Source organism: Lissotriton helveticus, chromosome 7 (genome assembly GCF_964261635.1).
Source record: "Lissotriton helveticus chromosome 7, aLisHel1.1, whole genome shotgun sequence".
NCBI classification, from domain to species: domain Eukaryota; kingdom Metazoa; phylum Chordata; class Amphibia; order Caudata; family Salamandridae; genus Lissotriton; species Lissotriton helveticus.
The window spans coordinates 325027487-325050608 of record NC_136068.1 but is presented as its reverse complement, the minus strand read 5'-3'; the positions used below and the strand labels follow the sequence as shown (position 1 = coordinate 325050608).

Sequence of the window (23122 nt, the reverse complement as noted above, 5' to 3'; positions counted from 1 at the left end):
TGGGCTGAACCAATCTGAACAGCACTGACTTAATTCCAACTGGGAACAAGTATATTATTAATACAAAAGCATATGTAACAATCCATGCTGGTGTTAGGTCAACTTAAAACAATTAGGAGGGATCGTCTGATGGTATGCTGCTTCTTCCTTCATTCCCTCTGTAAATGTAGGAAGTCGGCAAGGTGCTATTTACATGTATCAACTTAGTTGCTAAACATGCATGGGTGTTAGCTTCACCCTGAGTTCCCACGAGAACCCTGCAGCCTAAACTATTAGTTAATCAGAATACCACTACATAACAATCACTATTCTAAAGGTTGAATCATTCTAGTTATAAACAATGAGATTACATTGTGTATAAAGTAATGATATCAAGATGGCGCATCAAATTGCATAAGATAAAGGCAGGTGGTACTATGCTACGTCTTCTGAAACAGACGCTGGTAGGTGTGCACAGGCATAACAATCATTTGCATCCAGGGTATTAGTGTATTCTTGTACTAATCTGCAGTAAATATTAGTAGAAAAATAATCTTTCTTATAGCTCACAAAAGAATATTTAAATAGATTTTCTTCACTAAGGTATGTATGCAGTTTAGTATAATTTTTTGCTTTTTGTTCTGTAAAATCCTATTAGCACTATAGAAATTATTATTACGAAAATTGAACACATTATTTATGTACACTTATTTCTAATGGAACACATTTCTCGCTGTGTCAATTCTATGCTTCTTGAATTCAACAGTTCTCTTTTTCTTTCCTTTGGTTACTTTGACAATATTAGTCATTAACTTTCAGTTACTAATTAGACAATCCTTAACTTTACACCGTGTTCTTCTAAAAAGTTATCCCTTCTCTTCTACTGCTCACTCAGGCCTAGGATGATCTTCTGTAAAATAAAAGACTAAACTAACAAAGTTCTAACAGCACAATTCGTGTTATCAATGAGTTCTTTTAGTGTTTCTTCTTTTTGTTCTTTCAATTCTTTTCCACTCAAGTTTTCAGATTGCTTTCAAGGGGTTTGTAGCAGTTCAGGATTCTCTTTGCGCAACTCTTCCAAACTGCCATTCAATGCTGTATTTACATCGTATGACCAATCAGGTGCTGAGTATCTGCGAAAAGGCACACTAGCTCTTTTGATCTTCTCAGAGTTTTTTGATTTGTTTCTATACCACTTTCATCACTAGACTCAGTTTATTTAGGCATAGTCTCTGGAATTCATGCTATTGAAGAGCTTCTTCTCAGGTTTATGTGTACAAAGCTTTGTAGCCATTCAGTATGCCGCTTTACTCTCCTTGGTCCAGTAGTTATTCCTTCACCTAGAACTTTTGTTGGTGCTGGCACAATTTCATTGACACTTCGTTGAGGATTAGTCTCTGCTTTTTTTCATTAGAGACTTCGATTCCACTCGGTGTAACTTCAGGCACTTGAATTTCTTATTCAGCTTGTTGATCTTCATCCTTCTCCTCCTCTTGCAGTTGCCCAGGTAACAGTGCTGCTGGTCTGGGTGGTCTTGTGGGTGATGCAGTCATCAATGCTTTTCGTTCCAGTTTGGAATTCCATCACAATAACAGCAGTATTTGTCGTTAAAATGACCTGCAAGGGGGCTTTCCATTTGTGCTCTAGACAATTCTTCTGAACTTGTTTCTTGATCATGACCCAATCACCAGGACTGAGGTCATGGCACTGTTCTTGATGTGGTTCGTGTGTTGCTGCCAAAACCTGATGAGAAATAGAACAAACCACATCAGCCAATCCCTTTCATAATCCATAATAATATCATCAGTGATATTCAAGAGAGCATTCGCGGGAACAGAAGCTAATCTCATGGATCTGACCATGAGAATTTCATGTGGCCACAAACCAGTCTTCCTGTTGGGAGTACTTTGAGTGCTCATTCACACCAAGAGTAGTGCATCTGGCCATTACAGAGAAGCTGAAGCACAAACTTTAGCCAATCAAGATTTGATAGTCCCGTCCACCTGTTTGACTATTCCAGAAGCTTCAGGTCTGTAACTGCAGTGCAATCTTTGATCAATATGTAATGCTGTGCAGATCATTTTCAGATCCTCATTATTAAAATGAGGTCTTCTATCTGAGTCATGAGAAATCGACATTCCCTACCTGGGCATCAACTCACACAGTAACAGTTTTGCTAGAGTGAGGCTATTGTTTCCTCATGCCGGGTAGGCTTCCACGCAGCTCAAGAAAATGCACACAATGACCAGGAAGTAGCTCAGCCTGTTAAATACCGGCATCTCAAAAAAGTCCATTTGCATTCTTTTGAACGGACCGCCTGCTCTCCCTATGTGTGTCAGTTAAACACGTGTTCTAGTTCCTCCATTCATTTGTTGGTATATTACACATCTGTAGCAAATTTCTTCAGCCAACATTAGAAATATGAAATTGTATCAGCTTTGCCTAAAGACTCTCACCATGAAATTCCTACCTAAATATTTGTATCTATGCTAATACCATGTCATTGGAAACAACAAGCTACCGGGCAACACTGGCCAACCATCAGCGGAAATCCAAATGATGTTTGCATTTTTCCCACAACCTGCTATTATCCAACTGCTCTGTTCTGCCTCCAAAACATTTTCCTGCACTATCTTTAATTTATCCCATGTGTCAGTGAGTTTCATCAACATTGTGAAGGAACTCTCCACCTCAGACTCACATGTTAAATTTCCATTAAATGTTCAAGCCAACAAAGCACAATACTGTGCAACTGAATCCACATATCTGTCTCCCATGACAACGTCACCATTACCACTTTGATGAGCTGCACTTTTGTAACTTGCATCAGCACTTAATTCTCTGTGATCAGTAGGGGTTGTGTATGGTTGAGGTATTGAAGCTAGCAACTGCTCTAGAATCTCATCCCCTGAATAGTATATGTCTTATCCCCATCTTTCTTTTGGTGATTGTTTTTACTTCCCTTCTTAGCTGTTTCCATAGTAACAGCTGGATATAATCTTGTTCTCTCTTACACCTACACTGTTCTTCATCCCATTGAGCATCCGCACAATATTGCAACCCTCGTTTTGTCCTTCTCTGGTATTTTTCCCTTTCCTTCTTCCTTGCAGCCTTTTCCCATACATTCAGAGCTTCATATTGAGTGGGTCTAGGTGGTGGCTTAATCTCATACAATTTTCCGTTCAAATTATCAAGAATATTGGTATTAAATGACCAGTATCTAGGAAAGCTCAATGCACCTCCTTTCTCAGTGATTCTGCTACATTGACTTAGCCAAGAGCAAGTATGTAGCCCATGCTCAGTTGTCATAAAATGTGCTAGCGTACCTTTGGTAGGTGCCTCTTCACTTTTCCATACCAAAATAGTAATATCCCCTCTTACTAAACGCTTACGTTTTAAAAAACATTTCATTTTTGCAATGCAACTAGAGACAAGGCAAGCTTCAACCAAATATAATTGTTTTGTTCCGTATATATCAAGTTTCAATATACCAATCCAATTAAGACTACTAGTTTCCCAGTTTTTCTTGTCAAATCCAAATATGTTATTCACTTACTTGTAATCCAATCCCAGTGCTACACCCTGACATCACCAACCAATCCCAGTGTGAAAGCACACCAACCGATCAATCTCAACGAAAAAACAGTATGACTTATGGTCTCACTCCTTGCAGCAGTTCACTCTCCTTTAAAATTTCTCTCGCAATCGCACAACGGCAACATTAAAACTTGAAACTCCTTCTTGTTTACTCTACTAAAGGAATAACAGTATTATAATCACTTGAGTATTTCCCACAACTGACAGGGAGTTCCCGACCCGCGTGAAATCACCCAAATCAATGAAGCTACCCCCGTTTGAGCATTTAGGTTCAACTAACACCTATCAATGTTAACTAATTGCAACAATGTTTAAGTCTCTATGTCAATGGTATCGGTGATGGTACCTCACACACTACACATTGTCCTGCAAATAAGTCTTCTATTCAATTCCATATATGTCTCTATGAATACCCTGTGATCTCCAGACTACAGCTAATCTGAATTCTTCAATGTATTTCTTCAACAGCTTCCTAATACTTATTTTCACTCGCTCTTTCATACTCACAACACCACTGTCTAAACCAAAACATAACTACCATAAACAAAACATCATCCTACTACTGCTTACAGCTTCAAACCGCAACTACTTTCTAGTACCTCCTTGTCAGATCTTCAAATCCTGGACAATGGATTCAAGAATCTGGTCTTTTATTTTGACTTGGTAATTATTTAATAGCTCAATTCAGGGTGTGAACCATATCCCTGCTACCAGAAACTGCTGGCACGGAATTGTTTAATTTAATTAGTTCAACCAATGACTTACAATAGGGGTCTCCAGCTTCGCACCAAAATCTTCTTCTCTGCAATGGATCTTTGCCACTATTTTAGAATGGAGAATCCATCAAAAACATCTCAATAAACATAATCAATTCAGTCATTTAGTTCAGTCAATGATGAGAGTTTTGGATCAGTTTCAAAAACCTTTATTTATGTATTAGAGTTTAGTATATTGTTTCTCTTTATTCAAATTAGTAAATAAGAAACATGCATTTAGAGAAATATCCAGAAAATCATGGTTAGATCAATCAAGAAAATTAAAGAATGTTCCATAAAGGAAACAAGTCCCTAGTCTACTCTTAGCAGAAGCTAACCTACCAGAACCCATAACGAGTCTTTTTTGGAAAATAGCAAGATTTAAAGGTGCATTGAAATGGAATCAGATTGAGGTTGAATCCTCATATAGAGTAGAAACTCATCCGAATCGCTTCTCTCAAATCAGCATCAGCAAACAGTTGCAGTAGCAACTGTTCAAAGTTAAGCTAAGAAAATAGTCACAGCAGTAGCCATAACCTTTAAAGAAAAGAGACACCCACAAAGTAGTAGGCAACAGAAATCACCCTCAACCGTAGCTCATAGCAAATAGAGTAGAAAGTCCTAAGGGAAAGAAAGGGATGTTCACAGAAGAATATCCTGGACCAGTCTGGACAGCACTGACTAAATTCTAACTAGGAGCGTATATATTATAAACCCAAAAACATATGTAACGATCCATGCTGGTGTTAGGTCACCTTAAGGCAATGAGTAAAGTTTGTCTAATGGTCTGCTGCTTCTTCCTTCAATCCCACGGTAAACATACAAAGTCAGCAAGGTTCTATCTATAAGTGTCAACTTAGTTGCCAAATATTCATGTGCATTAGCTTTACTTCGAGTTTCCATCAGAATCCTGCAGTCTAATCTATTAGCTGTTCAGTTTTCACTGCATAACAATGAACTATTCTAAAGGCTGAAACATTCTAGCTGTAATTTACGGGCCCGATTCACAGAACTAACTTTAGACAAAATCCTAAACTTACTACCATTTTGGTATTCGCAGAAGGCACTTACTCATTTCGGTATTCACTTCTCAGTTTAGGAGTAGTAAAGTTAGGAGTCCTAACTTTACTACTCCTAAATTGAGAGAAATCCTAACTTTAAGACTTTCGGTATTCACAGAAGGCATTTAGGAGTCCTAAAATAGGAGTACTAACTTTACTACTCCAAAACTGAGAAAAATACTAACTTTAAGATTTTTGGTATTCACAGAAGGCATTTAGGAGGCCTAAAGTTAGGAATCCTGGCATTTATTTTAAGCTAAATTTAAGCTAAATTCTCCTGTTCTATCAGCACTTAGAGATTGGCTTTCAGAAATGGAGAAAATCTTGCTACACGACCTCTACAATATTGACAAATATTTGTGGAGTGTATCCTTAGTCTGGCATTTAATGCATATAATCCAGATGCATATAATCCAGAGGGCACATAAAACAATATTGATTTCATAATTAATTATATGGATTGGCGAATTTCAGTTGTACATTTCTACTATATTTTGCAGAACTTTTCATTGTGCTGATCACCCCATGTCATATATATAGTTTGCAGAAAACAATGACGCTCACCCAATTTGCTTTTAGTTTTCTTAATCTTTTATTGCAAAATATGGGCCTGCATCAACCTCCCATAACTTTTCTGTTTACAGATAGCAGCCATCTAGAGATGAACCCACCAACAATGACCATCCAGACCCATCCTTACAGAAGCTGTGAGCCAGTGGAGATGTCTTACTCAAGGGGTCAGTTTCAGCCTGCCATCCGTGTAGCGGATCTCCTACAGCACATCACACAGATGAAGCGAGGCCAGGGCTATGGATTTAAAGAAGAATATGAGGTACGAACATGGGATGTCATTGGCTGTGAGGGTAGCAAGAAAGAGCACGATAAATTATTAGGAAAAGATTGCAATAATTTGTGGCTTTATAGCTGATGGCTAAACTCTGCACCCCGTTTTATGGGTCAGATCACAAGTGGCTGGGAAAAAAATCATGTAGTTTGCCCACCACTGGATTACCTTCAATGACGAGGGTGTCAACAATTCTTTGGATGAGCAAATAAAAAGAATTACACATTTTTAGAGAATAGCATCCTGTCTGTGCCGAAACCTGTGTGACAGATAAAAACCTGGAATGCTGATGGACCGAGTCCCTTTAGTTACAAGGCCTATCTGAAATTATGGTCCACCTGCAATCTAGACCTATGAAAACGAATATCTTTTTTTGAAACCCCCATATCCCTTCATTTATATAATTTGTGTCTTTATGTTAATGTTAATACAATGTATGCCAATAGAGAAAGAGATAAGAATTTTGGGGTTGCAAGAATGTCAGACTTTTAAAAATGTAGAGCCATATGTAGAGCCATGTTTTTGCCCCGACATCAGTTCTGTTATTTCTGTGCATTTCAACACTGATCCAGAGCTGCCCTCTGGGATCTTTCCCTGTATTTAAAAAAAAACGAATTCTCTTCATATTCTCTTCTATTGTGTAATGCTCTATGAATGTCACCCATTCAGAAATTAGGGTTTATGCTCTTTACTCCTGCCATTGACTGATGTTCATTTTAAACCTGCTTAAGATCTGTATTTGGTGTTTAGGTCCACAGCGCAACTCTATGTCATGTAAGAAATGTGAATTCATGCACACCAAACCCATTAAACAGTGGGAGAAAGAACTATTCATGGGGTGCACAGGTCGAGTGCAGGCTCAGCACTGATTTCTCTTGAGATCAGAGTTGAGGTTATGTTCTTATCCTTCATTGAAATTCTCAAAAGAGAGAAGAAACATAAGAAAAAGGTTGGTTGCCTCACCTTATCCCAACTCCAGTAGAGTTTTCCTTTGAGTTAAGGTTGGTCAACATCACTCTTGAAGTTTTTTCACTGACCCCAGGGCGGTGTCCACACATGATCACAGGCCTAAACCATAGTTAGGTACCAGTCAAGGCCTCATTGCCGATGGTAATCGCAACATTGTTTCAGGCACCAACGCCATAAACCTTCTCAACTATCTGGCATTTGGGAACTGACCCAGTTAAATTCCTGCATGCAATGATGCCATTATTTAATATCTCTTCATTTCCCTCTGGTGTGTCTGCAGGCCCCATGGATCTCCTTAGCCCCTTAGCCCCCGATTGTGATACTGCTGGCAGAATTTTCATCTCTGACAATGGTCCCAAATGCTAAGCCATGTAGCACCCTGCAGCACTGGTTAGAGTTGCCCAGTATTTTGCCGCTGCATCTCCATCTCTGTTGGGGGTTTCATTTCCACCTGTACCCCCAGTGCTGATTCAAACACTGTCTCTGCTGTCACATATTCAGGAGGCCCTTCCTTTCAGTCTAAAGGTATTCTGATGTAATCTAGAAGGGAGTAGCAATGCATGCCAGAAGAGAACAGATAGAGTACCCAGCATGGCCCTGAGCTGTGGATGGAGTACTGGCAGACAAGCCGCTTGCACCCACAGCATGAGTCGGCTCCATGCTTATGAGCACTGGTAAACTGACGCATCCAATACGGCCACACAGGAGCCGTTTTCTCCTCTACAGCTGACAACCGCATCGCCAAGTGATCGGTTCACTCCCCGGCTATGCTCCACAGTCCCCGGGAATAGTGGAAACGATCCTAATGATAATGATGACCGATGCACTACCATGAAACCCTCAGCCATGCCCCCTTTAATGGACAGATCAGCCGAAGATTTAATCTCTGAGGGCCATCAGTTATCAACATTATTGGTACACTTGGGACAGCTTACAGCTGGCATATTTATCCAAATTCAATTGATCTTGCAAAATAGAAAGAGGACAGAAGGAAGAGCAGCGGCCATCTTGGCATGGGGACATTCCCACTAGCCCCTAACCATACCAAATGAATGGAAGACTGGAAATCTTATTTGAGCACTGATTATTTATGTTTTTGTGCAATAGTTCTTCAACTAAATCAAAGGAATCGAGGTACATATTAGGTGGGCTCAATAAAACATCATTCAGAACCCCAAGTATATAAATGTTCTCATTCCATCCCCAGTCTCAAATAGTCTATCATCGCACCATACTCTCCCCCCACCATGGCTACAACCATCACCAGCCCTACGGTAGGCTCACTCTCACAGGTAGGTCTCAATGCCTTTAAGATTACTTCATCCCTAATCTCACAAAAAATGCTGCTAACAAACTCAAACACAATATAATCAAAAGACACTTGGAAATGCTTATATCAGACACATATTTCTCTATGTCTAATGGAAACATCATGAACAACCTAATCTTCTTCACAAACAGAAGGGCCCAATGGAGGAAAACCCTCATATCCTTCTTTCAGGTCAAGCAGATAAGGAATACACCTCATGGTTTTTGGCTTACCATTACTTCCTCTCCAATCTTCAAAGCTGATCTCACCATTACCATTTACAACAATGGGATTGTACTCACTCAATCATCGAACCAAAATCTAGAGCAGTTTGACAAACTCTTTATGAAGATTAAAAAATCATTGGCTAACAATACAACTCCCATGCGACAAGACCTAACTCTAGAAACCACAAGGGCACACTATTGCGCTGCCCCACCTAGTTCACTGAATGCTCCACCTAGTTCTCGGTCAGTAAGCCAGATACTCGGTGTCTCCCCCATCGGGATGCCCTCCCAAGACATAACCTCTCCACTTTCAGTTGTAGCTCATTCAGCCTGGACCCTCTAACCCTTCCTCAGTGACTGAACACACAGGACCGACATCACAGTTACACCTTTATCCTAACACACCTAATTATCCTACGAACACCTCCACTACATCACACTACTTGTCTCCTAACAACTTCCCATCCCCTGCCACTCCTTCCAATCAAGCAGGGTCCCCACAAGTTCTTAAGGATGCATCCCCTCCCCATGACCCTTGCATCCACATCTCACCGCAGACGATGATCAAGAGTGGTCCACCCACTCTCCTCGGGATCACTACCCTCAGCTCCTTTCCTTAAACCAACACTCATATTTGATGGCACGCCTGGACAAGCTATCTCTCCAAGTGAACCTTCTCACCCAAGAAGTCCATGAACTGTTAGCTCTCTCACTTAACCAGCTGCCCCTGCTCAATTCTCTGAGCTCATCAGGAACAATATCCACAGTCCCCACCAGAGCACCCTCGGGCCTGGACCAGCAAACCTCGTACCTAATTTCCAGAACCTTACCCGTCCTTAACGCCCCCTCCCGCCCTAAAAGAATGATGGTCAAACTTGTGTCCAGTGAGATTGAGGTACTACTTCTCTCTTACTCAGTCACTCTAGAAATGGACAAGGTCCCTATAGCCCAAATTCAAACCATTCTTGCCAACCCACACAGGGAACCCTCGAACAAACACACATTTGTAAATAGCGACAACCTCAAGCAAGTGAATATCTCCCAGACTCCTACATCACACATGCACATAAGACGGAAATGTGCATTACTCAATTGTAGATCAGCTAACAAACATGCCTCTGATATCTTCAATCTCATACAAAACAATGAGCTAAATATTATCATCCTCACGGAAACATGGCTAAACCCTTCCTCCACCCCCATTCTAGATCTCCTATTGCCCCCTAGTCACGCCATAATCCGTCTAGAGAGAACAATGAAACTGGGCGATGGACTAGCTTGCATACATCGGAACACGCTATCTGTGTCCCACATGGACACCCCCTCCTCACCTTTGACTGAATACCTTTGTCTCAACATATCTAGTAACCACAGCTCAGTCTGCAAACTTCACACTTTCTACCACCCACCTGGTGATAACTTCCTCTTCACTGAACACTTAATGAAATTATATCTTCCAATGATGACCCATCAGTATCCCAAATATACCTTGGTGATTTCAACCTTCATTGGTCCAAACCCAATGACCAAGCGGTGATCTACTTTAACGCCTTCTTATCTGACCTGGACCTTATCCAATTCTGTGATCGGCCAACTTATAACAAAGGAGAGATTCTGGACCTCATTATCTCAAAAGTCAATGTCATCACATTGGAGGGCATTACCCCGTATGACTGGTCCGGCCATTACAGCATATTCTTCTTTATCAACAGGGAGGTGATACGGAAAATGGCTCAACCAAAGAAAATTAAAACAGTGGAAAAGAGACCTCAGGAATATTAACACAAACCTTTTAGCTAGCGACTGTAACAATGCCTTGTCCTCCAAAATTGACGTGACTGATGTACATGATCTCACTGATTTCTATAACTCTACTATCTCTGGTATCATGGACTCAATAGCTCCTCTACAACTAAAAAATGCCTCCGCCAAAATCTAGAAACCATGGTTCAACGGCAACCTAAACTCTGAATGCCGCAACTGAAGGGCTGCTGAACGCCTATGGAGAGCCAAACCCTCCATCTATCATCTAAAATTCCTTAGATCGGTTAGGAGTTCCTACAATAAGAAAATCTAGACGACTAAGGCCGATTATTTCGGAGCCCAACTCACTTAAGCCTCAAGTCATCCCAGAAAACTTTTCAAAATTGTCAAACAGCAATTAGCTGTAGCACCCAAGAATTCTGAATCAACAGTTGCCTCACCCTCTAGCAACGATCTGGCTATCTTCTTTACGGAAAAAACTAAGCTCATCAGTCGTGAGCTCGAGTCTAAGAGGGCCCTACTTACACGATCTCCGATTGCGACTGTTCCTGCCCTCTCTGAAGGGCCGATTCACAGAACTAACTTAAGACAAAATCCTAAACTTACTACTTTTGGTATTCACAGAAGTTAGGATTTTGTCTTAAGTTTGTCTTAAGACAGACTTAAGACAGACTTAAGACAAAATCCTAACTTAAGTCTGTCTTAAGTCTGTCTTAAGTTTGTCTTAAGACAAACTTAAGACAAAATCCTAACTTCTGTGGATACCAAAAGTAGTACGTTTAGGATTTTGTCTTACGTTAGTTCTGTGAATCGGGCCCTGAGAGTCTAAAGCCACCTAGTATTAGCACCAAGTACATGGCCACCTGGAGTCCTTTTCCCCCCTCAGTGAAAAATACATTTACAAAACTCTGTTGAAAACTAACCCCTCTAATAATTTCAGTGACCCTTTACCCTTGTCTGTCTTTAAAGAAATCAAGGGTGCCCTTAACCCCCTTTGGACAAAGATTGTCAACGCCACCCTGTCTCAAGGCAAGATCCCAGAATGTTTAAAAGCAGCTCAGGTCTCACCCATTCTCAAAAAACCTGATGTGGATAGATCTGACCTTAACAACTATCGTCCCATCTCCAACATCCCTACTCTGGCCAAGCTCCTTGAAAAATGCATCCAATCGCAACTCTGCTCGCACATTAAGACTTTCAGTCTCTTGGATCAACATCAATTAGGGTTTATGAGCGATCATAGTACAGAATCTGTGCTCATTCACATCATAGACAACATCCTAAAATGTTAGACCATAATGAATCCTGCCTGCTAATCCTCCTTGATCTCTCCTCAGCATTTGACATTGTTAATCACGATATCCTCTTAGCCATTCTGGAATACAGCATGGGCCTTTCAGGTCAGGTACTGCAATGGTTTGTTTCCTTCCTTCACATTAGATTCCTAGTGAAACATACAATATCCCAAACATCAGTCTCCATGGGGGTCCTGCAAGGTTTGGCACTCTCTCCCATACCTTTCAATATTTTTCCGGAAGTGCTCTTAAATCCATGAACATTCTTTTTCATATGTATGCGGATGTTACGCAACTTTATCTGAAAATCAACTCTTCAGAAGACCTCATCTCACTCCCTGAGGATTACCCAAATCTGGCTAACTGAGAACCATCTCCTGCTCAACCCAGTCAAAACTGGATTCCTCCTCCTCATATCCCCTCCTAAACACACCCCCAAGGTTGACGTCTGGATGAAGCACCACACTACCTTCAACTGCTACCCTATTATTAGCTATTTAGCTAAATCTCTTGGAATCACCCTAGACTCACACCTGAACATGAAGAAAAACATTAGTATGAGGTGTAGGGGTGCCAACTACCAAATGAGGCTTCTTAGAAATCTAAAACCCTTCCTCCCCCAAGAGGACCTCAGGCTGGTGGTTCAAGCGGTTGTCCTGCCAAGACTAGACTAAGGTAGAGCGACGTTATGTGGCCTCCCCAAAACATACCTTGGCCCCACTCAGGGCTTCATTGAATGCAGCTGATATACTGATTACTGACACAAAAAGAACTGATCACATCTCCCCAGCTCTAAGATCTCTAAAGTGGTTACCCTACGAAGCAAGAATTCAACTAAAGATTGCCTGTCGAATGCACAAAGCCCTACACTTCAAAACCCCTGGCTACTGGTTAAAAAAACTAGAAATATCAGGGGGGGGGCAGACCATAAAGAAGTGCAAATGCTCTCTTATTGAAACCCCAGTCTTTTCGCAAAAAGATAACAAGACTTCTAGCCTTCTCAGGTTCGGCACCAAAGATCTGGAACTCACTCGTTCCGGAAATCCGCAGAATTCCTGACACAGCTGCTTTCAAACATGAAGTAAAAGCACTCCTATTGGACAGGTTCCCACCTTAAATAACAATTGGTCATCTATTTTCTTCAAGCACTGTATTATCCAGGATTGTCTGCCTTATTGTACCAAGTAATTATCGTTCCCATCCTTGTACATTTTTATGACCTCATTATGTTACACTCTATTATCGCCTTACAATGTTCCCTTTTACCGTGTTCTCCTCTCCTATTACTGTGATGCCCTCTGATACCTCTTGGGGTCTTGTACAAAACTTTTTAAATAAAAATAAATAAGGGATTTGATTAGATCGGACTCTGCTCCAATCTAAATGCTATACATCATTTTGCATAATGATAGAAGGCCAGCACGTGCCCTATTGGCATATTTGGGATATTAGTCTGATGTTTTAGGACAGAGCTCAAGTTACTGTCCTGACAGTTGTTGGATCTACTGCCTTCCCATGTTCTACTTATCAAACAGGCCTACTGGTAACTGGGGCCGCTCCAGTGGTGCCTGTCCACTGTGGCTTCAGCACAAGGTTAGTTTGCCAGAAACCTTTGTAATCTCCCTGGACAGAGCTCTGGTTGTTTATAGAGGAGAACCTATTGCAGTAGATGTCACCAGATTTGGCCACAGTAGTGGCACTTTCCACCTTAGAGTGAGATATGTACATGTAGGAACTAGAGATTGGGGGCCTCTGGTCTCCATAAAAGCAGGTCAGGAACATTAACTTGCTTGAGTTGTGATCTGTACATATGGCACTGGAGCCTTCATACCCTTCCCCCATGTTGACTGGACACAGACATGTGTAATCTAGTTGGTCACCCACCATCTAGCAGGCTCTCTGAACACCAGCACCTAGAACCTGATGACTATAAGTAGAGTGTTCACCTGGACATGGTTTGGGACAACATTATCTTCAGGGCACTCCACAGGTGGGTATCTATATTGCTTGTGAGAATGCAACACACCCACAGTTTTTTGCCCTGCAATTTCCATTGTAGAGAGCCTTGGGAGATATTTTACACTTGATTTGGAATTTTCTGCTTTACTACACATTTTCCTCATACCCTCAATTCCTACAATATTGAGGAACCTGCACCAAGGCTGGTTCCTGCTATTCTGATTATCCCAGATAGGCTGTGGAGGATTTGATATGCAGGCCTCTGCATCTCTCTCTGTGTTCCATTCTCTAACTACCCCTCACAGTACAACTTCTCTCCCAATCCCAACTATCCTCCAGAGCCCCAAATTTATGCCTGGAGATTGTGCGGCCACATGTAAACTTCTCCTACCTACCACCAAAGTTGGTTAACAACATCTTGTCATCTCATCCCCCCTATGTATGTAGGATGGTGGAACCATTTTATGCCCTTGTGTGCAGATCAGAATGTAGACTCCTTAAAGGCACACCTGTCTGATGTGTTGAGGTTTCCATACAGATTTGCTGTGCAAAAAACCTCAGACAGGGAGAAACCTGAATCTTCAGTCTAGCAGCAAGGCACCTTGGTCAGATCGACTTGGCACATTTGTCTCAGTCCTCTGGAAATCTTTGAAGGTCAAAAAGTCCCAGGTTTTAAACAATGTTAGAAGGGGTATACTTTGAAATAACCAAGAGTAGCACAATTAAAGGAAGAGTGCTTGGGGTCAAGATTCACTCCATCAGATGCCACTAGCAGGTTTCAGGGCAGGTCCAGCTGGAACTGTTCAAGGGGGCTCTTAAAGAAAATGCTTCTTGAAGCTTTTTGTTGCCCTGTAGTTTAGCAAAAGGTCAACCAACTGAACCTTGGAGTTAGCTTCATTGTCCTGGGTGTAAATTAGAAGAAAGTCCAACCCCTCAGGTCTCCTCACAGGACTCAAATAGCAGGCAAGATACTTCATCTGTTCTTCCACAGGTTCAGAATATTCTGGAAAAGGTGCACAGGGGTGCCACACTTATGTCAGGCATTAGTGTGTGGGTGGGGGTGACTCCTACCCCTCTAAACAACATGATAAAAGTTCTAGGGGCACCCCTATCCACTTTTGCAGCAGTTCCTGTGTGTCCTACTGAAAACCATCCCACAGTGCCCCTCTCTTCCTAAATCAAAGAAGCCCTAGTTCAGAGCCAAAGGGCCCACCTTGGGGTGTTGCAGGGCAATGAGCCGTCCCCACCTGCTTTGTGCCACCAAACCAGTTCTGAGGGCAGCTCCCTTGACACTGGGTTTAGAGCATGCCTGGATGGGGAAAAAGGTTTATTGTGACAGATTGGGTTTCAGCTTTAAAAAGCAGCTCCCACCTCTTGTGCCAGGCCTGGAGTCATGCTTACCTGGTCACACTAGTAGATGGCACAGTAATACTGTAGTCCGTGGGTGGGATATATCTTTCCAAGTCATATGTGTATGTTGCACTATATATATTGCGGATGTATAGGCCAGTTAAATAGGTCAATTAGGTGTTTAGCAATATGACATGTTTGAGAGGGTCACAGCACATACAATAGGGTCACCAGTCCACAAAAAAAATGGGGCGATCAGGCAAAAAGAGTCAATTCTCACACATCTGTTCCACTGAATTGTCTTCTCTTACAGTTAACCATGAGCTGGATTTTCTGTTATAATTTTCATCTTAGTACAGGCAATATCAAGGAGGGTTGAGCTTGTGGCCCTACCTAACAAATAACTGTGTTTAGGCTTTCACGGTCTCCACAGTGAATATGTATGCAACACTTTACATATAACACACATCAAGTGGGTTTATTTACGTATGTATTGGGCAATCTGAAACCCCAATTTTTTTTGTGGGTCAGCAAACCCTGCCCCATTAATATTTGACTGATTGGGAAGGTAAGACTTACTCTTACCTTACCTCCGGCACAGACTCTATGAGATCCTTGTTACCCTGATAAAGGCCCAAGACCTTTATTGGCCTAATAAAGGGCCCGAAACATGTGGTAGGAAGGGTGACTGTGACATAACATCTCTATACATGTACTGTTGATTTTGAAACTGACCCCGTATACCCCTGGAATAAAGGTATTTGAGTTGGATTCAAACTGAAGTCATTTTATTTAAATATTCGGGATCTCTCACCTATCCAGTACTATTTATTTTGATATCCCTTTTGAGGTTGGGATCACAGTGGGAATATACTGCCAAGGTAGGACAGAATTGCCTGTGATGAAGCATGCCACAATGAGGTGGGTTAGGCTTTCCCATTCATTATCTTTGATATTATCTTGATAGGACAGTGGCACTTTTCCAGTTGGTTTAGTGCAAATATTAATACCATATGTTTTGTGGATACTGATGTGTGTGGAGGGCATATGATAGTATTTGGTATCCTCCCCCTCTCTACTTGGGATATAATCTCCCCACACCCTCCCCTGCATAATCTGTGCGCACACATACACATACACACACACACACACACACACACACACACACACACTCTCTCTTTCATGCTCAGATGCATGTACAGGTGCATGTCTGACAACTCTCCTTAACAAAACATACATAGTAAAAAAAGAAGAAGAGATACACACACAACAATAACGCAGATATTCCTTGAGACATCAACAACAAATAAGAACATCTACTAAAAAAACTATGCATAACAATACAAAAATGACATCCATGCCTTTGTCTTCCCTCATGCCCTCTCACAGATTCATCTGTATTTCTCGCAAAACCTCACTCACAAATTAACATATCTTGTATTATCAGCATTATGATACATCTCCCTGATAGATCTAGAAATGGATGCCAACACACAGATCCCTAAATATAGCAATATGCACTGGAACACACAAACACACTCAGTCTCTTCCCAATAGAAAATATAGACACTTACACATATTAACTCAGATAAATGATCACAGATTCACAGGCACATTGGAATCCAGAAGCACTCAGAGATAAACCACGCAACGTTTCCAATGTATATGTACAGACCCATGCATAAAGACTACATACACACAGCTACATGCCAAACCCCCACACAAATAATTTTTTATACTAATGCACATGTACCAGCATACATACTAACACACAAATATACACTGAAGTACACAAGTGGTAGAGGAAGAGCCTGAGAGTCAAGGAGATCTTTATTGTTTGATATTGTTAATCAATCAATCAATTATTTATAAAGAATGGAAAATCACCCGTGAGGGTCTCAAGGCTTAGCTGCTGCATGGTCTTGAGTCCTTTCCTGGAATATTGCAGTGATGAGGTGGTCCTGTGGTGCAGGGGAAGGTTGTTCCCAGCTTTGCCCGCCATGTGCGAGAAGGAGCGTCCTCTGATGTTGGCTCGGCGGATCCAGGGGGTGTCTGCAAGGAAGAGGGACAGATCATAGATGTCTGGTCCAGAGGCGCAACTAGAGCCAAATTTCGGGGGGGCTAAGACAAATTTCGGGGGGGGGGCTGAACCTTTAATCAGTAGGCAGAGTGGAGCTGCAGGGCCTCCAACAAGGGGTGAAACAACAGCAAGGCCTAATTAACATTCAAATGGTCTTTTGATGACCTGTGAAACGTTCGGGTGTGGCTGTGTGTGTGCCCGGGAGCTGTCTGAGCCCGGGCTGCCACACACGACGGGGGGGGGGCTGAAGCCCGCTGAGTCCAATGGGTGTTGCGCGCCTGGTCTGGTCGGTTGGTGGAATGTCCTGCATTTGTAGATGTATACTGGTCCTTCGTTGTGCAGTGCTTTGAATGCGTTGGTCAGCATGTTGAACTGGCATATCTTTTGGACTGGGAGGCACTGTAGCTTCTTGAGGTGGGGTGGGATATGGGTCCTTCTGAAGAGGTCGAAGATATGTCTTGCTGCTGAGTTTTGTATTGTCTGTTGTCTGCTCAGGAGGTATTCAGTCATTTCTACGTAGAGCATGTTCCCATAATCCAGCCTACTGGTGATGAGAGCCTGAGTGATGGTCCTTCTGTTGTTGAATGGGAACCTACAGAAAATCTTGTGAAGCATGTGGAAGCAGGCGGATGAGACTGCATTTACATATTTGTTCATACATAGTTTACTGTCCAAGATGATGCCAAAGTTGAGGGCATGATATATCCAGATGGGCCAAGTTCTGCAGACCACCATGCGTCATTCCATGGTGCGATGTTGTTTCCAAACATGAGGACTTCCATCTTGTCCATGTTGAGTTTAAGACACTTATCCTTCATCCAGTCGGTGTCGTTCATCATACATAGGTGGAAGTTGGCTCTGGTGGTGGAGGAGTCTTCTGACAGGCAGAGTATGACCTGGGTGCCCTTGATGTAGGAGATGATGTTGAGTCCATGCAATCTGACGGTGTTGGCCAGGGGGGTCATGTAGGTATTGAAGAGGATGGGGCTGAGGGACAATACTATGGGGATGCTGCAGATGATTTTCTTCAGTTCCGAAGTGAATGTGGGAAGATAGATTTTCTGGGTTCTTCCAGTGAGGTATGAGACGATCCATTTGAGGGCGTCTTCCTGGCCTCCGATGTGTGGGGTCTGTTGAGCAAGATGTGATGGAAGATGCTGTCAAAAGTGGCTGACAGGTCCAGGAGACTGAGGACTGCAATTTCACTGTGGTCCAGGTGGCCCAGATGCCGTTGGTGGCTGCCATCAAGGCTGTTTCGGTTCTGCGGTTTGCTTGAAATCAAGGTGGAGAGGGGTCCAGGAGGTTGTTGTGTTCCAGGTGTTCGGTGAGTTTCTAGTTTATTTCCTTCTTGAGAATCTCTGCTGGAAATGGGACAGAGAGATGGGCCAGTAGTTCTGCTGGGCCAGCCGATTGTTTCTTCAGGAGGGGCATCACTTCTGTGTGTTTCCAGTCCTCAGGGAAGGACGCTGAGGTGATGGAGATGTTCAGGACTTTCTTGAGCTTGTTGCCAAATATCTTGCTCCAAAGGTTGAAGATGTGGTGGGGACAGGATGTCATGGGTGCTCCTGAGTTCATGATGGAGATTGTGGCATGAATTGTGAAAGGGTCCCAGTGGGTAAACAGGTGTTCGGGATTTGTGTTCGCGGGAGTGAGCAGGTTGATGCTGTCAGCGGAGGGGGATTGGGGTTTGAGGTTTTCATAGATTTTAACTGCAAAGATTTTCTCAATGCACTGTGTGCCATAATGAATGGGTGTTCACCACAATGCTGCAAGTAGGGTATGTGTTGTGGAACAAGAAAGAGTTTACCCAAATTATATTGTTAATATATGTTCTGTTGGGCATACCTGTAACCACATCTTGATCTGCATAGATCTATTGTAAATTGTGTAGCGAGTTAATTATATTTCCCACAGTGCAATTTATCTGGTTGCAAGAAAGCTCACATTCACATTTTTGGGCTTTTCCAACTGATAATAACCTTTCTGGGTTCAGAATAAAGGTGCTATTAGAGAGTATGTGTCAGTGCACTCTCCATATACTGCTTGCAAGAATAAAAAACTACTTGTTTCCATTGATCTAAATGTTTGCAGCATCTATGATTGTGCTAAAGATTTTGGCAGGTGAGCTAATTTGGCTTGATTTTGCTTTTGATACACACAGTCCAAGAATTCAATGTGCCTCTACTGTTTTTCCCAAGACCAGCTAGTGATATGTTAATTTCATTGAAATTTGCAGATCATGACTACTGGGTAGCTAGACAATCTATCTGCAGACCAAAGTCCAGAATGTGTCACTATATGGCTATTAACGACTACATTAATTTGTAACTGTGTGACTGCACCCAAAAATTAGAGTGAGCTATTACTTTAGAGACACAGTGATTGCTGTTAACACAATCCATTTTACTGAAAATGTTCATTTTAATTTTCCATTAATTACGTATTTGGTTTGTTTTATGATGTCACTCCATCATTTTTCACAGCACAAAGCTGCCATGTGTTTCACCCATAAGGAAGAATTTTCTCAAGACAATTTTATAGCTTTTTTCGGAAATATTTATAACAATTTGGTACCCCCTGTGTTTTCCCCAGCGCTGCCGCTAAAAATAGCTGCCTAGTGCCATCATGGACACCCTTGCGCCATAGTGCAAGGGTGCCTGCATTGCAGGGAATGATTATTTATGTGCAGGAAGGTGTCCCTTCTTACACATAAACAATCAATAATGGCAATTAGTTACTTGTATGTGTGCTGCTTTCTGCAGCACACATAGAAGTAGCAAATTGTCATTATTTAATGATTGTATATTTGCAGGAAAGGACACCTTCCTGCACACAAACAATCATTGAAGGTATTTTGCTCTTTTTATGTGTGATGCAGAATGCAGCACACCTAGTAAAAGCAAAAATAAGGATAAATAAAAGTATTTCTCCTCGTTTGTCAATCGAACGCTTGCTATTGCAGGGCTTTAGTTTTTGTTGCTGCTTAAGATTACAGATCCTTGTAAATCTGGGGAAGCGTAAAAAATCAATGGCTGTTGTGGTGGAAAGCCGGCAGCCACACCCATTGCATACCCCTTTCATGCAGAAAACTGCGTGAAAGGGTACCATTTTTACAAAGCGGCGTTAAGCCAAAAAAAGTGGCTGAACGCCACTTTGTAAATATGGTGCAAGGCATTGCACCATCAAAAAGCCATAAAAAGTGGCGTTCCGTTGGCACAATCCCCTTGTAAATATGCCCCTAAGGGTATTTTTTCGTTGTATTTACACTGTACCATTATTATATATATGCTCTTCTGCAGAGTAAAACGTTCATTGATAGTTCTTCGCACTACGACATACATCCCAAACCTTAGAAACTCATCAGTCAAATGTATTTCCATGAAATACACCAGACAAGGGCTATGTGCTCCCCTTGGTTTCAAGGCTGGATTTACAGTGCTGCTTTTCAGTCTTGCTTCTGAGGTGGGAACAGCATTGAATCTTTTCCCTCTTCTTTTTACCGATATATGGTTGGAATTCCACCTCAGATTCCATTGATTTGAAGGGCTAAGGCTTGGCCGATACGTTTGAAAAATCGCATTAACCATTTTGATCAATCAATGAAGATGCTACTTGCAGCTGAATCTTGCAAGGAAGATCATTGTATTTCTTGAGGCACTCCAGAGCAGCGCGGTTGAGAGCACTTGTTTTGTCAGGCCAGATAACGATAATGCCTTTGGCTCAGGTATCCCAAGTGGATGAGACAAATATTAAAGAAGGTGAAGAACAAAAAGGCCAGAGTCCCCAAAAGACATGAATAGAGGAATCATATCAGTCCAATCTCAAAAACATTGAATTGGCTGCCAATGAAACACCATATGCGGGCAGAGAATGAGGCCAGATTACGCCATAGCTGCCTACATTGGAAATGAAGAGACAGGTTCAAGTCTTGGCATCGGCTAAACATCCTGCGATCTGGGCAAATCATATGGGGTCAGATGTATCAAGATACCCATTTGCGATTCTCAAATAGTGATTTTTTGAGAATCGATATTTGAGAATTGCAAAATGGTATGTATCTAGAAATTCGCTATTTTTTTGCGATTTCTTACAATTCCTTAATTGCGATTAGCAAATTGCTAATCGCAATTAAGGAATAATTTCCTATTCATTTCTATGGGCCAGGAGGCCCATAGGAAGGAATGGGAAGTTATTCTCAATTTGCGATTCGCAATTTGCTAATCGCGAATTGAGAATAATTTCAAGGGTGTCTTAAGGACACCCTGCTGCACCCCTGAAATTTACATGTGTGCGCATATGGCACACATACATGCCCTAAGGGCATGTATGAGTGCCACATGGCACCTTTACAAATGCCAAAAAGTGCATTTGTAAAAGAATTTGCAAATTACCACCAACTACACGTTGGTGGTAATTTGCGATTTCTTAGTGTAAATCCGCAAAACATTATTGTTTCTTACATAGCTTTTAAGGAATCACTTTTTGCGATTCCTTAAATGCTTGCGCAAAATTAAGGAATCGCAAATTTTGCGATTCCTTAATTTTGCGATGCAATTTTTTCATACATCGCATTTGCCAGTTTTCTTGTCGCAAACGCTGCTTTTTTGCGAATCGCAGCGTTTGCGACAACAAAAACGGATGATACATCTGCCCCTTAATCTCCCCGTGCCTAAAAATATGTAGTGTAATCTTGCGTATTGTAAATATAAAAACATGTAATAAAAAATTTGGGTTCAACATCCTTTGCCAGGCACACAAAGGCTTTTGGGATACTGACCCACAATATCTCAAGAACTCCTTTCTCACATATACAAATCATGCAAATCTGGTCTAGCTAATCTCTAAAGATCTTTAAATAAGGTTGCAAGGAGGTGGGATCTTGGGACACTACTTTCGTTACACTGTAAATTGGCAATGCGACGAAAGTTGCATTTACCAAAAACACACATTGAATTTCTAAAGTATTTGTTCAATTATCGCAGTTAAACTGTCTCTGTTTAGGATTCCTGCTGGACTGAAAACCAAGCTTTGAAGCAACCTAAGGGAGACAATGACCTTGGTAAACAGGTCACTTTTAGCATAGCATAATACAACATAACATAACTTATCAAAGCATAGCATAACAGATCATTTAAAATCTGGTTGTCAAAATGCCTTTTCCGAAAGAATTCTAAACTAGAAAAACTATTTGTAACAAAAGCATTTGCTTTCTCTTTATAGAGGGAAGACATTTTAAAATAATTCAAAATATGTAAAACATTCCCCACTTTTACTATTTGTTGTTTTACCAGTTAATTGTTGAAGTACTATGATGTAGCTGATTATGGAAACATTAATGAATGTATAAATGATTAAATAAAAAATAGCATTAAAGCATTCAACTAGATCTGTTCCATGGAACTACAATGCGTTTGGGACAACTGTAGGCAGCACTGCACTACTTTAACACATACTGTTAGGGTGGATTATTTCTATGCACAGCTTACACTTCCTTTTCACCCAATTATCTCACTCTCTCCTCTGGTATGCAAGGATCCTGCATCCGCAGTCAGTGGTGGTGGTGGGAGGGTACTTTTTTCCATCTGCAGGCACTGGCATTATGCTTCAACAGAGTATAATTGTTGCATGTTTATTTACCTATATACTTTTTCTGATTCTTTTCTCTTACATTTTTGCTATTATTTGTGCTTTTACCACAAGCATTTATTGACAATAATTTAATTTTCCATAAATATACCTTTTCAGATTTTTTATTATACTTTTCCTCACGCATTTCGCTTAACTATTTGGTGATTGATTTTCCAGTGTTACTTTTTTTTTCTATTTGTTTTCACTTTCCATGTTTAAAGAATTAAGGGCCAGATGTACGACCTGCCAAATAGCGCCAAGCAAATTGCGTCGCTTTTGCGACTTGCTATTTGACATGTACAACA

At 41.4% G+C, this 23122-nt stretch overlaps 1 protein-coding gene across 1 annotated transcript in view; it reads left to right on the top strand.

Annotated features, from left to right (window-relative positions):
* Positions 1-23122, top strand: part of PTPRT (protein tyrosine phosphatase receptor type T) — a 1693536-nt gene that overhangs the window by 1452698 nt on the left and 217716 nt on the right. The window contains exon 20 of the mRNA XM_078652140.1: positions 6037-6224. Within this exon, the coding sequence (XP_078508266.1) occupies positions 6037-6224 (188 nt within the window). The remainder of the gene's footprint in view (positions 1-6036; positions 6225-23122) is intronic.